The sequence below is a fragment of the Poecilia reticulata genome, chromosome 3 (genome assembly GCF_904066995.2).
Source record: "Poecilia reticulata chromosome 3, P_reticulata-male-v2, whole genome shotgun sequence".
NCBI lineage: Eukaryota > Metazoa > Chordata > Actinopteri > Cyprinodontiformes > Poeciliidae > Poecilia > Poecilia reticulata.
The window spans coordinates 22321029-22342594 of record NC_088832.1 but is presented as its reverse complement, the minus strand read 5'-3'; the positions used below and the strand labels follow the sequence as shown (position 1 = coordinate 22342594).

Below are 21566 nucleotides of genomic sequence, written 5' to 3'. Positions count from 1 at the left end.
CATAAACAAACTCAAATCTGTTATGACCCCCTGACCTCAGTTCCAACTAGGAAAAACAAATCAAGCCTTCTTTTTTCTTTACACAGCTTTCGTTAAAAGTTTCTTATAAACTTCTCAAAGTCACATTTGTTCTAGATCTGGACCAAAACAACAAGTCGATCTGCATCTAGTGCATTTATTTTTTTTCAGGGTAAGTTTTCATTTAATTGGGTTTATCTGAAAACGTATCAATACCCATTTATCTGCATGTTGGAAGAAAGAATTTTGTGTAAACTATTTAAAAGTGAAAAATAAATTAATTAATTAAATAAAATGCTTTACCGACTAAATCACAACCATGCAGTACCTTTTGTTTTACTTGTAAGGAGTTTGCTTATTGTGAGTTACTCTGAACCTTTACAACCTCCCTCTAATATGCCTCCATTTGAATCCAATCTGCAAACTGGGTAGTTTAAAGAGCAGCTGCATATTGAACCATCTTGCGAAAATCTCTTCTAAAGCCTTTGTACCAAATATCACATAAAACCTGTTGAGGTCCATGTTTGAACAAATAGCCATAACGAGTCAATATTTGTAATCATAGACCGGTAATGCATGCAGAAGAGGTGCAGGGGATCACAGTGAGGCCAAGCAGTTATTTTGAATACTGTTTTTTTTTTTTTACATGCATTTGTTTTCTTCAGATGTTTCTGTTCAACGACATACCCACTTTGTTTTGAAGGATGAATTTTACTGTTGTGAACATTACCATGCATGGCCTCCCTGAGTCATATCTGTGATAGAAAACCCAGAGATTGCTGTGTCTCTGGCACATTGTCAATTGGAAAATGATCCAGTCTACCATGCGCCTCTGCAGGATAATGTGACTGTGGCTGATGGATTGATATAAATTCATCCCCAGCTGTTAACAGCTACCCAATCAACAGTAATTCTTGATCACCGATGCACAATTTATATGTTTGTTTTTTTTCCCTCCCTTTTGTTTGTTATTCCTTGGGCAAACAAATTTTCCAAGTGCTACCATGTTTGGCACTGATCCTTCACTCGCATTCACATCTATTAGCTTTTTTGTGTTTGCTCCAAGTGCCCTACATTACTAATGCAAAAGAGCCAGTTTAAACGTCGGAGCCAAATTTCAACTTCGTTTTCCAACAGTGCCGTTGACATCTGCTTCTGACATATAGGCATCCACCAGTACATGTACTTTGTAAGATAATTAAGCATATGCCAAATTCAAAGACAATTACATTTATTTGTTAAAGCGTTGATTAAAAATAGTTGAAAAATGACAAGTGTTATTCCATTGCAAATTGTACTTATATACTTATACCTTTTATGTATGTATGCTTAAATCTGATGATGGTGATAAACAGATGTACAAAGCAGCTGTATGTGCTATACATGTGTAATTTTTTTAAACAGAGAGAAACAAGGATGCAGGAGCTTGTTAGTATGGGATAGAGGCAGAAAGAGAAAATACTTTAGTCTGAAGGACCCAAGGACTTGGCTAACAGCCAGAAGTCTACAAACCCACAAACCCCTGTCGATGCTGCTGCTGCTGCTAGGCAGACTGAGCTTTTATAAATGCACCCATTATACCTGATGCGTTTGCATGAGTATTACTGCTTTTGACCCTTATACCTGAATGTGAAATGTTTGGTGAAATTTTGATTTTAAGTTGGAAAAATGTCCCATGTTTTGATTACTGTCAAAATATATGGATATGAAAATGTTTTATGCTCTCTGACTCAACAGCTACATATCTTGGAATCAATCTCTACCTTAATCACATTGAACCTCCATGCATTTTCCAATTGTTTTCACCTCGTCTTCACATTCAATAAAATGCCAATTTCTGAGAGCATATTGGATTCAAACAATGATTCATGCTACAATTAGAAAAACAATGGTCGTACAACCCAATAAAATGTGGCTGTGCGCCACCTGCCTACTTTTTTCTCCTGCTCCTTACAACAGTCTCAACAAATTGGTCCCTCTGGGATTTTTATTGTACTTATCTGGACCTATTGTAACCTAAAATTATTGTGACTTCTCCCAGATATGGTAAAATAATTAACACTATAATATGTGATTATATTACTTGCAAGTCAGCTGAAAAGGGTGTCGAGTCAGTAGTTAACGGCAGTGTAATTTGGACTGTAACTGCAGCTATGTATTATGAGATTGGCTCACATTTAATCATTCTCGCTGATACTGAAGAAAGGCACTGCAAACCGCTGAAACCCCGTGGAAACACTCAAGGGTTGAACTTTTTTACATTTTATGGCAAGAAAGTTCAAAGCAAAAAGTGCTTTCTTCTGATTGGATTTTGTTGCTTTTTAGAAGGATAATAGATCAATGTAAAGATTGTAATTTATGATAACCCTAATTAAATTATATATTACAGTGTGGTGTATGCTACACTTTAAACTACTTAAAACTTTTCTCACTTTTTCTTTGTGAATGTTTTCTATAGTTACTTTGACTGTGGTATTTTATTTCAAACAAAATCTTTGAACTTTAAAAATGCATAAATGTTTTTTTTTTTTATTATTCTTTTAGTAGAATGTATCTATCTTACTTTTGTTGTGGTGTATAATAATTCCAGCATCTGACCAGCTTCCAAATAAAAAATACAACCATGCCTCTGAAGAAAATGTCCCTGTGGTCAACTGCATGAGAGAGCATTGTCAAGCGCCAGTGGAGTTCCTGCTCTAAACATATGACAGTTGCACATGAAGGTGTCGCTCGAGGGTAGTAGAAAATCAGCGGGGTTCTTACACATTTATGGCTCATGTCAAGTGCCGCCCACTGCCGCAGTGCACCTCAGCAAGGCACTTAATTCCTTACAGCAATGCAGTGTGACTAAGATTTGGGTCATATTGTGCAACTCTCACTTCCCGTCTCGATCCTATTTGCGTATTTGCTTGTGTATATGTACATTAACAAGTCACTTAAGTCCCCCAGAGGTAAAACAACTGTAATGCTTCTTTGGAATAAGGAGAAAGATGTGTGAAAACGGTTCCCATATTGCTCTTTCTTTCTTTCTTTCTTTTTTTTTTCTGGAGAAAATGCACAGCATCAAACACCACAGCAGCATTATGCAGTCAGTCTCTAAAATCATTTTTGCAGAAATGAAAAAAATAATGCTTAAGGCTAAATTAGCTCGCCGTTGGTAGACTAACAATAAGAATGATCAGAGAGCTGCAAATAAGATAATACACCAATTATCCCTAAATAAAGCTTAGAAGATTTAATATGCTTTTTGTTTTGTTTTCAAACTTATATGGTTACACACAAATCGAATAGGTCCACCAGCTGATTTCTTTATCAAGCTGAGTTTTGTGGTTTCTTACTCTTTCGTATAAGTTAGCAGCTTGTACCTTGCAGTCAACGACGTGCTCTTATTTATAGTATTTTAGCTCAGCTGAACAATATCACTTAAGTCAGAGATGTACAGTTTAGTCTGCAACCTGCCAGGAGTCAACAAACTGGTGATACATACACGCTCGATTTAAAGTGTGGAAAATAAGTTGTTTTTTTAAGATTCCCCACTTGCAAAAAATTGAAGGTCTGAAATTTGCTTGATATGTACATGTCACCTATAAGAACATCCAGAAAATCACATTTCATGATTTGAGAGATGTCTACTTTATATCCTACCACAAAACCTTTTTGTTGAATGAAAAAGTAACTAATTTAATTCTGCCAGGGACATGAATACATTTGCTATTAACTGGATAGCTACCATTCTTTTTCTTCTTGGAAATATTTTTTTTTAAAGAGAAGTAAAAGTTTAAGTAAAACATTTTGTGCCGGCTACTTTTCAGAATCTGCCCACTTTACACCACAGCTTAAACAAATCCTCAGACTCTGGATATACTCTCACCTTGTTGTTTTATAATTTCCTTTTTTCTTTCATCACATCAGAATACCATCCACCTTAAAAACTTTTATTTGTTATTTTTCTTTCTTTTACCGCATTTTAAGGGTACTTTACCCATCTGCCCTCCTTTTTCTCTGTAGACCTCCTTTTCTTGTCTCTCTCTCCTCTACATGAAGTGCCTCCTGTCTCTCCATTTACTCCATGCTGTGTTGTGTCACTGACAGACTACTGTTCCACTGCAAATTCTTAAAAAATGGATTATGTCCCAGGATGACGGGTTGAAACAAATAGCTTGAACCAGAGGCATACATCTACTGTACAAGTGCGGCGTGTATCTAGCGCTGGCAAATAGAAGCCAAATGCTCTCTGAGACTGTGGCAGGCAATAGTAATACTTGTTTGCGAGTGTACATTGATCTTGCTTCTGGCGTGTGTGTGTGACAGATTGTTTTTCTAAATGTCAGAGCTGGTAGATATATTAGGAACCCAAGATATTAACTCCTGCCATCTCTTTAAAAAAAACTCGGCTTTTCTGGGAAGACAACAGGCCATATTTTCCAGCCGACTGTCATGTCGCTCTGTAATTGATCAAAGGTCTTTGTATGGATTTCAAAGCTGTAAAGGTCACAGATTTTGCATGATGCATGTTACGCTCGTGCCAGACTCATGTGTAGGAATAGGTCTGAAGGTTGTGCATCAGTCAGGCTTATTGCATGTAAATATCCTCAGGATAAACAAACAGGAGATTTAGAAAGACTATAGGTATTCTAACAATATATATGAGGAAATATAATGAATTTTTAACATGAATTTGTCAAAAAAAGACACGTGAAATACCCCCAAATGTCACAATTTAATTTATTTTATGTTACATTTCAGAATTATATTTTTATAATAGACAAATCCCAACATCACTAAGATAGTAGTGATGATGATAAACTTTTAATATGGATACATATCACAGTATTACTGGGGTCAAATTTTGTAAAACAGCATAAAGCTACTAAAAAATAAAAGATCAACAATGAAGAATTTACCACAGCTCTCATTCAGGAGCACTAGTATATAATTCAATTGGTTTATTTAACAGAATCCAGAGATGAAGTATGAACAGCTGCAAAAATCTTTTACATTCATAGCCAGTGAAAACGCTTTTGTAAATCTCCAGCATTCTGTAAAATTAATAGACCACTTAAAATGATCAATTTCTCAGATTTTACATTTTATAGATAAATGTTTGCACAAAATTAACATTGTTCTTTTATTCTATGAACTACTGACATGTCTCTGAAATTACAAGCAAAAACGAGAAAAAGATGCAGTACTTCCAGACCTCAAATTATACAAAAAAATCAAATTCATATTCATTTGGAAACAACACTAATCAGTTCAGAAATTAATATTTGGTGGAATAACCAGGAGTTTTTCATTGGGCTCTGAGGTTTTTCCAGAGCTGTATTTATGCATACTCTTTTCATTTGAGTGTATATAATGAATTTACACTAAACACAAAACAATAAAGACCAAAAGAGACCAAGAGAGGTCTTGGTTTTCTCTCGGTTCCTTTTTTAAGAGTATTTTTAATGTCTTGTTGTCGTCTGGTTAGAAAACTGACATGCCAGACATACAACAGACACACGACAAACAGACAAAACAATAACTTTCATAAAAGTTACAGAAGACAGGAACAAAGTATGCATAAAGCTCGCATACTAATCGCAGAGCACCAGAGGCAATCAAAAAGAAAGAAAGGCAAAATGCCAGGAAGTCAAACTAACACCGGCATAAAACATAAGGAGCTCTTCTCATGAAATACAATTCAAGCTATATTTTACAAGGTTCAACTATAGTGAAAAGTGTGAAGAGTAATCAAAATGGTTTCACTGTATGAGAAATACGTTTATGTTCTCTTACTTTCTTCTCTGTTGTTTTGAACAGTAATGAAGCCTCTGAGGTAGTTCAGGCAGACGATCCCCATCCAGCTACGCTCACATGGACGTCTCTCACCGAAACACATATATCCATTTCTAGCTTTTTATTAAGGCATGTATTTAAGCCGTCACTGTTCGGCTCGCCTGCAGCGACTTCCCTCATGTGAGTCACGTAGCATTTGAAAGACTTACACCCTGCTTGGTGGTTCCTCGTGGGGGAGCGATGAGGTCAGAGCCCAGACGGCAAAACATCAATGCTGCGTATTCTCATCGTTCGGACATAATCTATTGCAGTTGAGCTGGTTGACTGAAATGCAAAAGGGCTCTAGGAAGATGGAGAATCTACTCAAAGTTTAAAAGTTAAAAGCTTTTCTGCTTATTGAGCAACTTGTGAGCCAAATATACTATTGGATGGTGAAGGTTATGGCTTTGGTCTGAAAATATAAGTGAATATTAAAAAGCCCCAAATAAATCACTGTCGGTAGGTTTGTGTTTATAGTCTAAATCACTTTTAGATGCAGAGTGTGGTAGAAAAAAAAAGACCTCCGTGTGATAAATGTGAATCTGAAAAGATGTAAGTGAATAGCTGCGCTTTACTTTATTGACATGTTTGCCTCAATCAGCATACCGTACTACAGTTTGTCCTCGGCAGAAAGAGCATTCCTAAGCTCAGCTGTTGTTTTCAATTATAAATCAATGTTCTCAGCCTGTCAGCTCAGTGATAGAAGGCCAGTGTGGAAACTGAAAACAATGTTTCTTACTCTTGGAAGTGGGCTATTTTTGCAGTATTTTTCTTAGCAATCAACCTTTTTCCACTGAGATAACAAATCATCTTTGTGTCGAGTCATTCGAATGAAAGTGTCCATCAATTTCTAACTATTTCTTTCTACAGTTGAGACAGTGTCACTTCATAAATTCATTACAGAAGCTTTAAAAGATACGAAATGTGTTGGTAAATGTTGCACTTCGCTCTACATTATTTTAGAATCCACCATCATCCAAACAGGCAGATATTTAAATGTAATGAAAAAAGGCTGAAGTAGACACTGGCCATGGATTAGATTAGCAGAGGGAAGCCTCCTTACAGGTGTCAACTTATTCTCAGGGGACGGGCGATTAAATGATGAATGTCCGCCATCAATAGCCACTCAGATCTTTATAATCTTATAGCCCTTTTAGGTGATTGCTGAATTGTGGATTTTCATAAATCATCCACTTTGTGACCTGGACCTGTGATGTTTACCGCTGTCCATTTAGCAAATGTGGATTTCACTAGGAATGTGTTGCAATAAATTGTATGGTATTTTTACAGTATTTTTATCTAATCATACACATCCACTGACCATTAATAATGTGCACTTGTTAATGAATTGACCCCTTTTTTCATTCAGAACAGATTTATACTCCTCAGAGATTTTTCCCATATCAACATGATGTCATCAAAAAACATGATGCAGATTTACTGTATGGAGATTTATTTATCCTGTTTAACTATTTCTCAAATGTGTGCTGTTGGTTTGAAATGATATAATCTTTCTGACATGGTACGTAAACCTCCTGAAACTAGTTATCTAACCATGAGAAGATTGGTGAACATGGTCACTGCCTCAGTTTACTGTTTTTAGTAACTGGCAGGAGTTTTCTCGAGAGATGACTTTCTGTTGCTGTAGCCTGTTTACTTCAACACTCAAGGTGTTGAGTATTCAAAGGTGGTACTCTGCGTACTTTGCCTTTGAGCTTTTGCTACTTTTTTTGTTATTTCTAACTATTCTTCCATTTCTTCACCTCTGATGACAGAGAGGCATCCACACTAGTGCAGGTCACTGAATATGCTGTCCTGTTCTTATCATCTTTGTAAAGTTGCACTTGGAAACCAGCAGATAAATACTCAAGACTATTTTATACGGCAGTAACCTACATGTTACATTGACATTTACTAAAACCCCAGTTCTTCCCTTCTCTGTTGCCTGGGTTGAACTTTAGCAAGTCGTCTTCATGCATCTAGATGCCTAAATGTAACTTTATAGTTTATAACTTTATATATATTTTTCTTACAGGGAGTATGACCTAGGAAATCTAGTGTATTTTAATATATTGACTAGCAAATTACCCAGAGGATGCATTCATGCACTCATTTCACCCTGAAGAGGGCAACTACATTGTGTTAGGGCTAATGATACATTAGAATTGAACTTGGAAAAAATACATTCTTAAAAGTTTCAAATCAGCTGTAGCCAAGCAAACCCAAATTTAACATACAGAATGGCAATTACCTTTATAAAGTAGTGTGTATATTGAAATGAAATGACATCGGACTTACGTAGACACTCAAATCAGAAAATCAGTCATTTCTATTCACCCACACATTCACATGCAGATGATGGCGAGCTACCGGATTGTAGCCACAGCTGACCTAAGGCAGTCTGGTTAAAATAATATGGTTATTTGCACCTCTAACAGCTTGTGTATTATTAAATCAGTGGCATATTATTGAACTGCTCAACCCCTACCTGTGAACATGTTGCTTAAATGCTTAAAATGCTCAAAAATACATAATTGGTTTGTATTACAGTAACAATTAGTCAGGTTACTTAAGTCAAGAGTTTGGAAATTATTCTGGTTTTCCAATTGACCTCTGCAACACAGTTGGGCTTGTGTTATGTCATTCTCAATACAACGTCTGAGGAAAATAGAACAGAAGCATACTTGGACATGTTGCTTTTATCTATATTGACATGCCCCATCACAAAAGCGCTTCGGTCTAGTCAAAACAGTAACCTTTGCTTTAGAGGAGTATATAAATATGGGACATTCTGACAGATAGACTGGCAGCTCGAGTGAGAGAGTGACTGAAACAGATACAGATGGGCAGTCAGACAGATGGACAAAGCAGCAGATTGGCATACAGGCAAGCTGGCCTGTTGGTTGACTATAGAGGCCAGCTGCCTAAAATCACTGAGCGGCTGTCTGATTACATAAGCTGGTTGACTGACTGGATGAACAGTTAAACCTTCCTTACTTATTATTTTTGTTGTTAGGTAAACTCCAAACAGCTGTGGGATCTTTAGTTACCAGCTTACGAAGCAAAGCTTGATGGGATGTGAAACGGAGCAAAATATTGATCGGAAATTTTGTCGTTTAATTTGGTGACGAGACAACTGCTGCTCGTTACCTGGCTGATGAACTGAGAGTCTCATGTGGTCGTTTAAGAGCACATGCAACTGAGAAGTCTCAGTTTTATCCTAATTAATCTCACACTGACTTGAGAAAAGTGAGAATACTTGCAATTTAAAAAAAAAATTATTGCCTTTTATGCGCTTACCTTGACTTACTGTGTATTTTATTTGTATCTAGCTTAAATTGTTGTAACACACTGCAGCATTACATATATTACCAATCAATAAACAATTTTTTATTAAACCTGTTAAAGCAGAATTTTTATCCCAGTCAGCAGCAGGGCTTGCTGAAACCTCTTCACAAACACTTTTACCTCGGTGGTTATCAGCCATGGTGGCTCTACAGTGCAGCCTGTGTCCCTCTGATCAATAGCAGAGTTATACGTTATGTAGTCAACCCATCGCTTCAGTTTTTCACAAGTTATAGAAGTCCACTTTAGCCCAAAGCACAATGCTCTCCATGTTCCTATAAAATTATTAATACACTATTTCACCTTGTTCTTATATGTAGAAATGTGAAGTATTAGTGAGTTCTGGATGCTATGGGTTTCAGCGATGTTGCAGGTCACAAACACCCGGAGGAGTCCAAACGTTTTACCATAATGTTCAGATCCGGGGATCTGAAAAAAATAATTTTAGTTTTTCAAATAAAAACAGAAAAACTAATTCAAAATGATTTTTGTTTTATTATTGTCTTGCTAATAAACTAAACATGCATGATTTTAATATAATATAGTATAATCTTTATAGAAAATGACTGTAAAAATTCCCCAGAATTACATAGTTTTCTAAATTTGAATAAAAAGTTGCTACATGTCTATGTTGCCATTTGCTATAAAATTAATATTGAAACAAAAATTGTGATGAATAAAAAGAGTTATTTTTACTGTGCCTAACGTTTCCTATTTTATGTACATTTTAATTAAATAGTAAAATTCTTTTCCGAAAAAAAATAATAAAACTGTCAGCCAATACTGTTGGGCGACAATTGTGCTATTTATATTCAAGGATGCAGAGAATCTGGGACCAATCCCAGCAGTCAGGGCTAGATTACTCAGCCAAGACAAACAAACAAACAAATAAAAAAAAAGACATCTGGTATGCACTCATACCAAAGGTCTATTTAGAATAAGCAATTAAGGAACATGACGTTTTTCCACTATGGAAAAGAAGTTTAACTCCTGGAGAAAATACATGCAGAGACAGGGTAAAGTATTCATTAAATGCTATGCATTATGGTGTAAACCTAGCTGATATAGCTAATGCTCATATTTCTGCAAATAATCTGTCTCGCTTCAAATGTTATTAATTTTCCCCTGATATTTTAGTTGGTCTGCAAATGACAAAATGGACATGGAATATGTTTTAAGCATTGCACAACATTTGATTAACCCGACCACAGGAAGCTTTATGCGGGGTTACAAAAACACAAAACAACCAAAATAAGCAGGAAGGGCCGTCTGTTCTTTCCTCCTTTGCATTTCCTTTATTTCCTCTGTTCCTTCTCCGACTTCCATCTCCCATTCAGTTTGTTGCTTTTTGTATGCTCCTTTCATCTGTTCTTGTCTGTCCTTTGTGTCCTTGTTCTGAGGCCAGAGAATTAAAGCTATTCATTTTTGCTACCAATGTCTGTTTTTTTTGTTTTTTTTTTAAACCGTCCCCCATGTGACTCAGTACTTTTGATGGCTTACTGCTCTCCCCCTCTATTTTTCACTTTAAACCTTGTCCTCTGCTGTAACTTGGTGTTCGTTGCAAAGGGTTTGACTGATGAGTGCGGTATTAAACAAATAAGCACCGTCCTGACTCGCGGCATTTTTCATTGAGGCTCCAGCTAATCGTTTGGGAACAGAGTTTCCAATATCAGTTGCTCTCCTGCTTCAGCCTGAACGCTTTTTTTTTGTTAATATTTTACAATTTGTGCTTCAGCTGTGCCGAGTGGAAAAATCCAGATGCAATCAGCAAAATAATGTGATAGAATAACGTCCTCAGTTATGCAGTTTTGCAAGTCATTCATAAGAAAATAGGCTGTTATTGTTAGTAGTTGTCCTAGCAAAATAGGAATATATGTCCCACCGGGGGTGCAGCTTACGTAATCACTGGCAGCATCAGACACAGTTTCCTCTGGGACTCCTGATGTTGCCTGTTTAAAAAGAGCCATGATGAGCTGCATGGGACTGGACGAGGACAACAGTAACTTTGTGTCCTTTCGATCCTGAAAAACAACAATTCTGGTCCTGTTCCATAAAGTGTTAATGGTCGAATTTGTTAATTATCACATATTTCGTTTTTAATTTTCAGCACTGAGATTTTTCAAACTTTGAAATATGGCTTTGTATTTCATAGCTGAAAAAAAAAGTGCGGATATTATGATTTTTGAGCAACCTGCTTTTTACAAATTATTGAAAGTTTCAGAGCAGTTCACTCAGTTTGGCAAGCTTAAGATCGTCCTTTTCACCTGCTAGTTAAAACAGCTGTGCTCTGCTGCTTCCCTCCACTTCCTCCAAATGTATTTTTTCAGAGAAAAATATGTCTTTCTTGCAGCTCTGCCAAATGATCACTTGATCAGTATCTGGTCTTTCTCTCTGTCCTAACTGTGGTGTGTCAGCTATTCACAGAGGCATCAGAAGTTTTCATCCCTATTGTCACATTCATATTTGCATTTTAGAGCTTTTAATATGCACTTGTGAATGATCTGCATTTAAATATTTATTTTGTTGTGAGATTCTGGATTATTCTGTTTCGCTCCCATCTTTGGTTTTAAAATCCTCCTGATGAACTTTGTTGTTTTCCTCTTCTTGTCCCATTTCCCTTCCAGTGCCTGATTTTGAAATTGGCAAAGGCTTTGTTCAAGTGGGCTGGGTTCCAAGCGCAATAAAATTATCCTTAAAACTTTCCATTTGACAAAAGAAAAAACTGTTTTTTCACAAATGATTATGGACAGATGTAGACAGCTTTCTTCATCCGCTTTCTTCTGCTATAACTTGGCATTCATTATAAAAGTTCTGATTGATAAAATCCATATTAAACGAATGTCTTTGGTTGCCATTTGTGTTTTGTTTACTGCTTTGTTTAAAAAGTAATTACTGCAATTATCTCAGCATGTTCTGTTGGGGTTTCTGTTGTGTCAGAGGAGGTCAAACTCCCTTTACTGGACCATTTAGTATTTGAATGATTGTCAGCATTTGATTATTTTCATGTTCAATTTGTAAATGTTTAGATGTTCTAAATAGCACAGCCTTTTGTGCAGTGGTTATTATATATACAATGTCAGATAATACACCATCATTTCAAATAATTACTGTTAAAAAAATGAGTTGCATAGTCTAAATCCTAGCAGCAGAAGCAAACTGTCACCACTAAGAGTGTGGCTGTATTATGTAAATGGTTTCAAACCAGAAGATTTCTAATATAAAAGAATGTTGAAATGAAATGAAAAAGGAAGTGAGAGAATGATGAAATAACAGTGCTGTGCATTGTGAGGCCTGGGGAGTTCAAATGGAGGTGAGAACAGTGCAAGAGAAGCAAAATCCAGGAATATCATATTCTCTATAGTTTACAGATCGCTCAAAAAAATGTATTTAGGGAGCTTTTGTCTTCTGAAGGGAGCCCAGGCTGTGGTTATGATCTACCTTTGTGTCAAAGTTAAATACTGCTCAGTTGATTTTAGTCCTTAAAAAAATCTGAAGGCAAATAAAGTCTTACTGGGGGGGAAAAAATTTAAAATGTAACAAAAAAGGTTGTTACAAGGCCTTCATGTCCATACAAAGAACAAAGTGTAGTGATGGTTGTGTCCACTGTGTTCCAAGGTAAATCGAATGCCTTAAAATTTGTTTTATAGTCTTCTTCATCTCTTTGTGGATCATGGCTTCTGCTGTGAAATCTGATTAAGGAAATGTTAGGAAAAGCCTGTTATAACACCTGAACTTTATGCAGTTTTATCAAATGCTCTTTAAGCAATGACAGGTATATACTGACTCCTATTTATAAAATTTGTTTTTTTGAAATTCAGAACACAGTTATAAAGTTATAAGGGAGTCTGCACACTTCTCTAACCACATTAGTTTAGTTTTATTATGTTTTTTTGAATTTCATTTCATTTTGTTTTTCACTCGAGTAGTTTGAATTAATTTGAAATATTTTCTATTTTCTTGTTTCTTACATTAACATTTGGCATTTCGTGGACGTTTTATGTCCTGCTGTATGTAAAATGTCTCAGTTTGTCATTGCACCTTCTGTTGAACATGAATAATGTCCATTCCTGGATCTTATATAAAAAAACTTTTTTTCATAAATGATCTCTTTTGACAAAATCATTTGAGAACTAAAGAACTAAAAAAAAACAAACAAAAAAACACTTTTATACCAATGTGAGTTTGTGAATTATGCAGGAGTGTTTGTTTTTTTTTACTTACCTGCTACTTAATCAAAAAAGAAACCTCTTGCTCATTGAGAGAGACCAGTTCATTTATTTCAGCAACAAAATGATATTTTGAGTTTATTTTTTGTGTTTCTTTTGTGGTATCTGTAGCGTTTTAGAGCATCTCTGTGTCAGATATCCGGTCCCGTAAAACATTTGGGATTTTTTTTACCACTATTTTTGGGCTTATTTGGGCCTGAAACCATTTAAAATAACATGGTTTTTATTTAGACACAGTTTAAATGAAAACATTTATGCATAGTTGCATAGTAAGCAATGTCACATCCTTTTATGTGACGTTACTTGGTGTTTTTATGGCACACAAAGAAGTTTTTTTTAGTCAAAATGATGAAAAATACATGGAATAGCAAACTCTTATAACAAATCGCCACCTTCGGTCCGTTGTCCTTCAATAAGGTACCACCTCCCAAGCTGTACTGTGGGGTAGAGTTCCACCTTAAATGTCTGATTTGGTCCTGCCTCCAGCAGTGGAAATGACAGGGAGAAACAAAAAATGCCCCAGAAAACTGTGATGGCTCCTGTAATGGTTCCTGCTATGAAAATGTTCTTTATATAAACTTTGTAACAACCAACAACATCTCACAGAACTAAATAATTCCTCAGATTTTCAATTTTTACATGGCCTACTTGTTGTCTTTGTGAAATCAGTGGTTTATATTTACACTGCTTTCTGTTTGCAGATTGTCAGGATTCATGCTGCCCTCTCCTATTGTCAGCAGTGGTTCCATACTGGCTCTGTGGTTTACAACAGACTTTGCTGTGAGTGCGCAGGGCTTCAAAGCAGTATATGAAGGTAAGAACATCTGTCGGTGTGGGTACTCACACAGAAACACTGCTGGAACATATTTTGAAGCCACAAGAAGAGAATATATTGAGAAATACTGGCTAAATGAAGCGAGACATATCGCTTGTGGGACTTGAAAGAACACACATTGCAAGTTGGAGCTTCTTATAGATTAGGAATACTTTTTTTCTTAAATAAATCATACAAGCACGAGTTAATTATCTATTATTTATTTATACTTCTGTAATGACATGGTGTTCAGATTGCCTTTTTTGTCGTTGCCTAACCAAATGATTACTTTGTTTAGATTTATTCATTTGTCTCAGTCAGTGGTGACTCCATATTGTCTTGAGAACTCAGGAGTGTAAACATTCACATCAAGAACATCTCCAACATTTCTCCAAACTTCAGGTGAAGCTGTAAGACAGGCGTCAATTAAAATAACCGTCTGCATTTAAACGGGCTGAACGTTGGCTCAGCTCAGAGAGCCAACGTTAGTTAAAAAAAATGTTTTATATAAGTCTGCGTTAGTAATCTATTGACACGTCCTATGTATTTTCATATTCCTGTGGTAATAGGGAGTTTTATATCAGTCCGTCTTTCACTGAGTCACATTTTTTTTGTCGTAAGCATGATAAGGCAAATGTTCCATGTTTGGATGCGACGTGAAAGCTCAGTCTGACCTTTCAGAGAGACCCACAGACACACACACACACACATGCTGTTGTGTAACCGTTTATCCATGAATCATGGACTCTAAATATCAAACACAAGCTCAAAAAGCAACAAATTCACTGACTGCGGTCTATATTTGGGTGTGTTGCGGTTTCTCATTTTGCCTGTGCATTCTGAGCGTCGTATTTGAGAGTTTGTGTAAACGTCTGGGTGAGTGTCGATGACTCCTTGAATGAAGCAAACCTGTCAGCCATTAAACTTCATTCTCAGAAGGCTTTCTTGTGTTTTACTGGTTCTGTTTGAAGTGGTTGTCTCCATGGCAGACGCTCATTTTTATGCCTGATTGTAAGAGATGAGTATGTAACAACTTTCAAGGCTGAATCAAGGTTAACTTGGACTAGGTCTAAACAGATTTCTTGGACATAAACTATCTGTATGTCTGAGAAACACCCTTCAAACATCTTGTCATGAAAAGTTTTGAGAGGTTTTGCTTGGGCTCTCGTGATTATGTCACAGAGAGCTTCTCTAGTTTTTATATATCAGTTTCATGTCAGTGAGAACAGACACATTTTATATTGTCACTTTTTATACTGTCTCTATAATGGCACTTTCAAGTTTATATTTGGAGTCTTATTGCTAGAATGAAAGAACATTCTGTTTAGGAAAATGCTTTTCTATTTAAACCACTACTTTTATAGCGGGTCAGTCTAATTTCCTTGTTGAAATGATCACAAACCGCATCTTTAGTCAAGTCTGTTGCATAATTTACTTTGATAAATGAATGCGCATTATGAAGCTAACGGCATGTGTAAAGATAGATAGTTGGAGATATTTGACATCTCTTCATCTGCACCTCCACCTCCTTATTTTAAAATTTCACCCTGAAGCTAAATTTAAAATAGCTGAAAAGCTGCAATTAACTCTAAAACGTACACGTTTAACTTTGCTACAAAAACAACTTTTAAGAGATAAAGGAAATGCCTCATCACTATTCATGTATGTGCATCATTTAAAGAGGTATAAATAGTTTAATATTCAACATAAGGAGGTAGAACCAGCAGCAGTTTGCAGAAATATGTTAATGAAAATGAACAGATTTTTACAGATTCCTGGATAGAGAAGCCATGATTAGAGACAGTCTAGCTGACTAATAATTGTATTTATAAAATCTGATCCATTCAGCTGAAGGATGAAAGTTATTTTTGTAAAGAATAAAAAATAAAAAAAAGCATGCAGTTTTTGTTCTTCTGCTTTTCCTGTGGTTTCCAGCATTATTTTTCTTAATAGAATCTTTTTCTCTAGAACAGAATTGGATCAAGTGTGGCAAAATAAACACCAAAAGAGATTAAATGAGCTCTAAAGTCCAGTGCTGCTTAAATGTATTTTCTAACTCAGCTGTTATTCACAGCATACTCAGTGACTCCCAGACTTCATGTCACTTCTGAATAGATTTATTGCTGCATTCTGAATCAGAAGGGCCAATTTGATGAAATGCTTCCCTGATATACTTTTTAAACCTTCAACCAAGTGATTTTCCTGCTGCATTATGAACTAATCTGCTTTGAAAGGGTGTGGTTATTGTAAGTACTTCAGCACAAAGTAATGGTAACATGTAATCTTTTAAACCATTTGTGTCGTGTGGCAGTATATTCACAAAGCTTTACTCTTGAACTCTGCTACAAAATGTGAAATATGTGAAACATTTCCTCACCAAAACTTTTTATTTGCTTTTGATGCTTTAAAGCTTCCCTATTGATTAAGAGTTTAAATTCATGCGGCACCTTTTTTTGGAATTACTTGCTTAAAGCCTTAAGCTGTAATAAAGTGTGATCATAATGGTGGAAATAGATACACAAACGTTTTAAAAGCAGCCAATCAAGATCAGATAGTCATCACTTAATATACACTGAGGCAGAACGAGATATGAGGAGAAAGAAGAGGTGTAAAGAGAAAACCCCCTGATAAAGTGGTGAGGGGAGAGATGACTTGGCAGACAGTTAGATGATTTAAATAGTATTATTTTCTTAATTAAAATAAAATGAAAAAAAATCTTAAGAGTTGAAAAGCACAAGGATTTCTCTCATCACCCCTAATTCCATCTTTAATAAGAAAAAAGAGATGTAGCATAATATTTATACACTCTCACTGCTGCCTTATCGGTTATTAGACACATGCAGCTCTGGCTATAGATTTGTTTTAAAATGCATTAAGCCAGTTTCAAAGTGTTTTTTTTTTTTTTGTTTGTTTTTTTTTTAAACATTTGCATTTGTGTTCATTTTTTGGGGGGAAGCAGAAGCTTAACAAATGTCCAGTACTCTTGATACTAAATGTGAAAAGTCATAAACATTTTAAATGTGAATGGCTGCTTCACCTTAAATGAATTTCCACTTAGTAACCTGGACCTCCAGCAGCACTTCCCTTCAGTGTTTGTAAGGTGCTTTTGCCACTAAAATAAACCCTGATGCGTTACTTTCCTGTTCTCAATTCCTGAACTCTTTGTTACTGTCAGCATGTTTGAAAGCTGCTACCTTAGAGCTTTTAACTTTGTGCGACACTGTTCTTTTTTAACAATGTCATTTGTAGTGATTGAGATAAAAGAAATACCAACTTTAAATTCATCAACTCACACAAATCTGTTGGTCTAATGATCTCTAAGATACATAAGCAAACTTAAAAAATATTACTCTGTTAGTCCAGTGCTCAGTTGGTGACCTGTCTGTGGCATACTCCAGTAAAATACAGTAAAATTGATTGAGCTTCATATTGTGCAGAGCCTGTGCTCCATTATGATGATGGTAATATTGCACCTGTTTTCTCTGTGTGTGCTACAAGTTCACCTCCTGATCAGACTTTCAGCTGGACAGTTTTAAGTCCTTTCATCAGACTTGATGACGTCAATGTCCCTAAGCATATTTAAAACAAAAATAACATATGAAAAGATTCGGAGACTTTTTGCTGTTTTATCCTGGTAAACATCAGTCCCTCGTCCTTCACTTTGCTTCAGACAGTGGGTCTGTGCTCTTTTGAGAAACAGTTGCTTCTTGGAGTCATTTTACCCAATCGCTAATGTTTGGATAAAGCATTAGCGAATGCACCAGTTCAAAGCTATGAAGCTTCCTGGAAATTGCCTGGTCAGTATTCTACCACCCCCCACTGTCAAGAGGGAAGTGGAGAGAAAAAAAACAAAGTGGCTGTTAAAGTTGGCTCAATATTTAGACGCGTGGCTAAACCGGACTGAGTGGCTTCTTTCACTTCCACCACTGCAAATGCAAAGTTTACAGGCAGACTACAATTCCAAAAAAAAAGCACAGAAAAATAAGATCACCGTGCGCAACTTCTCCTTCTGTTCCCTCATTGGCCTGGTAGAAATTTTACTGGAAGGAATCCAAGTGAAGGGGAGAAATCTCAGATTGAGTTGCGAAGCAAGATTCGAATCGAGTGGAAGAGCGTAGGAAGGCAGTGGTCAGGTTTGCTGTTCGGATGATCTCTGAAACCATTTCTTGCTCCGTAGTCAGGTTCTGTCCATTAGATTAACTTAAATCTGTAGTGCACTTAAGGCTTTTCATAAAATAACTCTTCAAATAATCTCTGCTGAGCATACCTAGCAGAAGGGGACCTCAGCGGGATGAAAATGCGAGTAATGCGTCTCCTCTGTTCAGATGAGAGGACGTTTTTGTTTGCTTTTGGGAAAAATAGATGTTAGGATCCTTGTGTCAAAGTGGAAAACCGTGTTACCTGCAAAAGGCGCTAAAGCTGACTGCTTGAAGGCATGGGGGTGTGTCAGCGCCCACAGCGTGAATCACTTGTTGATCTGTCTCCTTTGAAAAAGGGGTAGCAGACCACTAGTGGGGAAATCAAAGCAATTTCAACACATGTTGAACATTTGAGGTCTCAAATTCAATAAGAATGAACAGAGGCAGAATTTATGAAGCTCTGTAATCTCCTTCCTTTTTTTTTTGCATGGATGATCTGCTTTATTTCTGCCTTTCATTCCTGTTTCATATAGAGCTCTACTGCATACATGGAGTTGCAAACACCCCCATCCAGTACAGAAGATTTCAGCAATCTGCACGTAATTTTTTGCCTTTGTTCGTAGCTGTCCTCTCTTTGGTCGCAAGCGCTGCAGTGTGTGTTGTCACTATTTAAATTTCTCTTCTTATTTTATTAGCACATTTACTTCAGGGCTATTTTAAGATAAGAGCTATTTTTAGCCGGGTGAACTGATATTTTATTACATATAAGTCTTTGTACAATGACAATAAAAGCAATCTTTGAATCTTCACACACAAACATGGCAGAAGGAATCAATTTATAACGTGCCACAGTGATGAATACATTCATCTAATCGTGTGTAACATTGTAAAATTATTGTACGTAGCCTCTAGACATTAACGTCTAATCAATTGTCAGAGGTAAAAAAATAAATAAATAAATAGAGAAGCACATTCTGTTATGGCTTTAAATTAACCAGGTTATTCATTGTTCATTATTTGCTTTATCTGTGGTTGTCATTGTGTGTCAGTGCACATTCTGGACAGGTGGTCAGTTCACCACAGGACAACACAGAGATATACAGGACAAACAGTCATAGCTGTACTTTAAGGAGAGTTTACAGTCTCCACTTATTCTGACATGTTCAGGTCTATTTGCTGCAAGACAACAATGCTAATAACTGTAAAGACCATTTTGTGAAGTACATGTTGTAAATAGGTGACACTGATTGGTGGTGCTGTTTTAGGGAAAGGTCTTCCTTCACCTGTACTTTGAGAGTTAGACAAACATAATTTGTGAGTAAAACTACAAGAGGAGTAAGAGGGAACAAATTTCCTTTCAGCTTTTGTATAAATCTAGATGATGATGTAATAATCCTTAGAGGACATTTAGTTACTTTCTGTTCGGAACTTGTGCATGATCAGGGATTGTTTTTTGTTTTTTTTCATTCTTACCCATTTGGTTGATATAACAGGGATGTGTATGTTATAGAGCGCCACTTTCATGCTTAATTAGAACACGTGTCTTTGCATGAGTTTGAGTAAAAAATGTTAAAAGTTCATTCCCATTGGTGTTGGCACAGTTTTTTCTGTTTTCACCTCCTCTCTCCCTAAGCGTGTTGTTGACTGATGTAGAATCCATTAGGGTCACTTCTGGGAGCTTCCAAATCTCGCTGATTGATGCATGGCTTTGCAAACACAGAGGCCAATAGCCAACTGCGACTGAAAAGACATAAACTCGTCGCAGGACTGCGACTTAGGGATTTTTTTTTTTCCCATACAGAGGGATTTCTTTCATTTGCTTTTTTTTTTTTTTTTTCTTTCAAGGCCTCAAGCGACATAATTTTCTTTGTACTGCTTGTATTTCAAAGAGTTTTGATTTGTAAAAATCTCAGAGGCACACCAATAACTATTGCAGAAAATTGCACTATTCTAGGAAGGAATTGTGACATATTAATAATACAAAATTGCTGGCTCGTTGGCTGATAAAAGTCGCAGGTGATTGATCCTAAAAATGGATGGGGATTTAATATTAGTGTCATTATGTTAAACTGACATTATGCCTTATTATATTTTAAATGCAGAAGCTTCTTTATGCATGTGTACTGATCAGAAAACATATTCTAATGTACATCAAGAGGTGCCTGTTTCTAGAGTTGATTGGTGAATGAACTCTAGTTGCATCACAGTGTGTTAGACATGCTACCTGCTGCATAGTACATAATGCATTGTACTATGTTAAGTTTTGTTTGTTGAAGCAATAAGTACTTATGAAAACCTGCAAAGGAAAGCAAGTACAAGATACATGTTTAAAATGTCTATTTCCTAAAGAGAATGAAATGTAATGAAAGTCAGAAAATACATGAAATATCAAAAAGAATGAATGGAGATCTGTTTGTGTAAACCTACATGCAGATGGCTTATCTTTGTTACCACTGCCATGTTTCCTGAGCTTTTGGCTTCACTATTCAGCCACTTGATGTTTGCTAATTCCAGTCCATCTGCTATACGTGGCTTTTCCTAGTAGAGGAATCGATGGAGGGCAGAAATGAAACAAAACTCCAAAAAGAGGCTTTACACTGACGAGACAGTTCAAACTTCAAACCCACTCATTGTTTATCTGAATTATTGCTGTGTATGACTCCACTCACTTTCAATTAGTTAGCATTTTTGTAATACGCTCTAGATTAAAATATAACAGAGTGACATACAAGGCATTATTTCAAGCTTTACTTAAAATATTTCTACCTGTGGCTGACTAATGCAGAACTTTCAGCTTCAAACAGAGATATTGTTTTAAAATCTTTATTCCATTTGTAGGAACACACAAGCTAGTATTTCTAAAGTTTTAGACGGAGACAAGTATGGAATCCACAACATAAATACATGTTTACCATAAGTATTCTACCGTGATTCAGATTTTGTGAAAAAGTTATTTTGTTTGAAAGCGTCACACATGTAAATACAAGAAAAAGGCACGTTCTATTTCCTCTAACTTTAAAACCCTTGTTTCACAAATTATTTACCGTATCAGTTTTTTCGAATGATAAAACTTGTATTTTTCTAAATGGAATTAATGTTTTAGGTACACAACAATGTTTGGATATAAATTATGGTGTCACTATAAATATAAGAATCAGTCATTTTGTCTGAGGAATTTCCAATTTGGGTATTTAATGTTCAGCG

General features: G+C 36.1%; 1 protein-coding gene across 2 annotated transcripts in view; it reads left to right on the top strand.

Annotated features, from left to right (window-relative positions):
* csmd1b (CUB and Sushi multiple domains 1b) overlaps positions 1 to 21566 on the top strand; it is a 433675-nt gene that overhangs the window by 142892 nt on the left and 269217 nt on the right. For both annotated transcript variants that reach the window (XM_081605248.1, XM_081605247.1), the window contains exon 3: positions 14111 to 14223. In XM_081605248.1, the coding sequence (XP_081461374.1) occupies positions 14111 to 14223 (113 nt within the window). The remainder of the gene's footprint in view (positions 1 to 14110; positions 14224 to 21566) is intronic.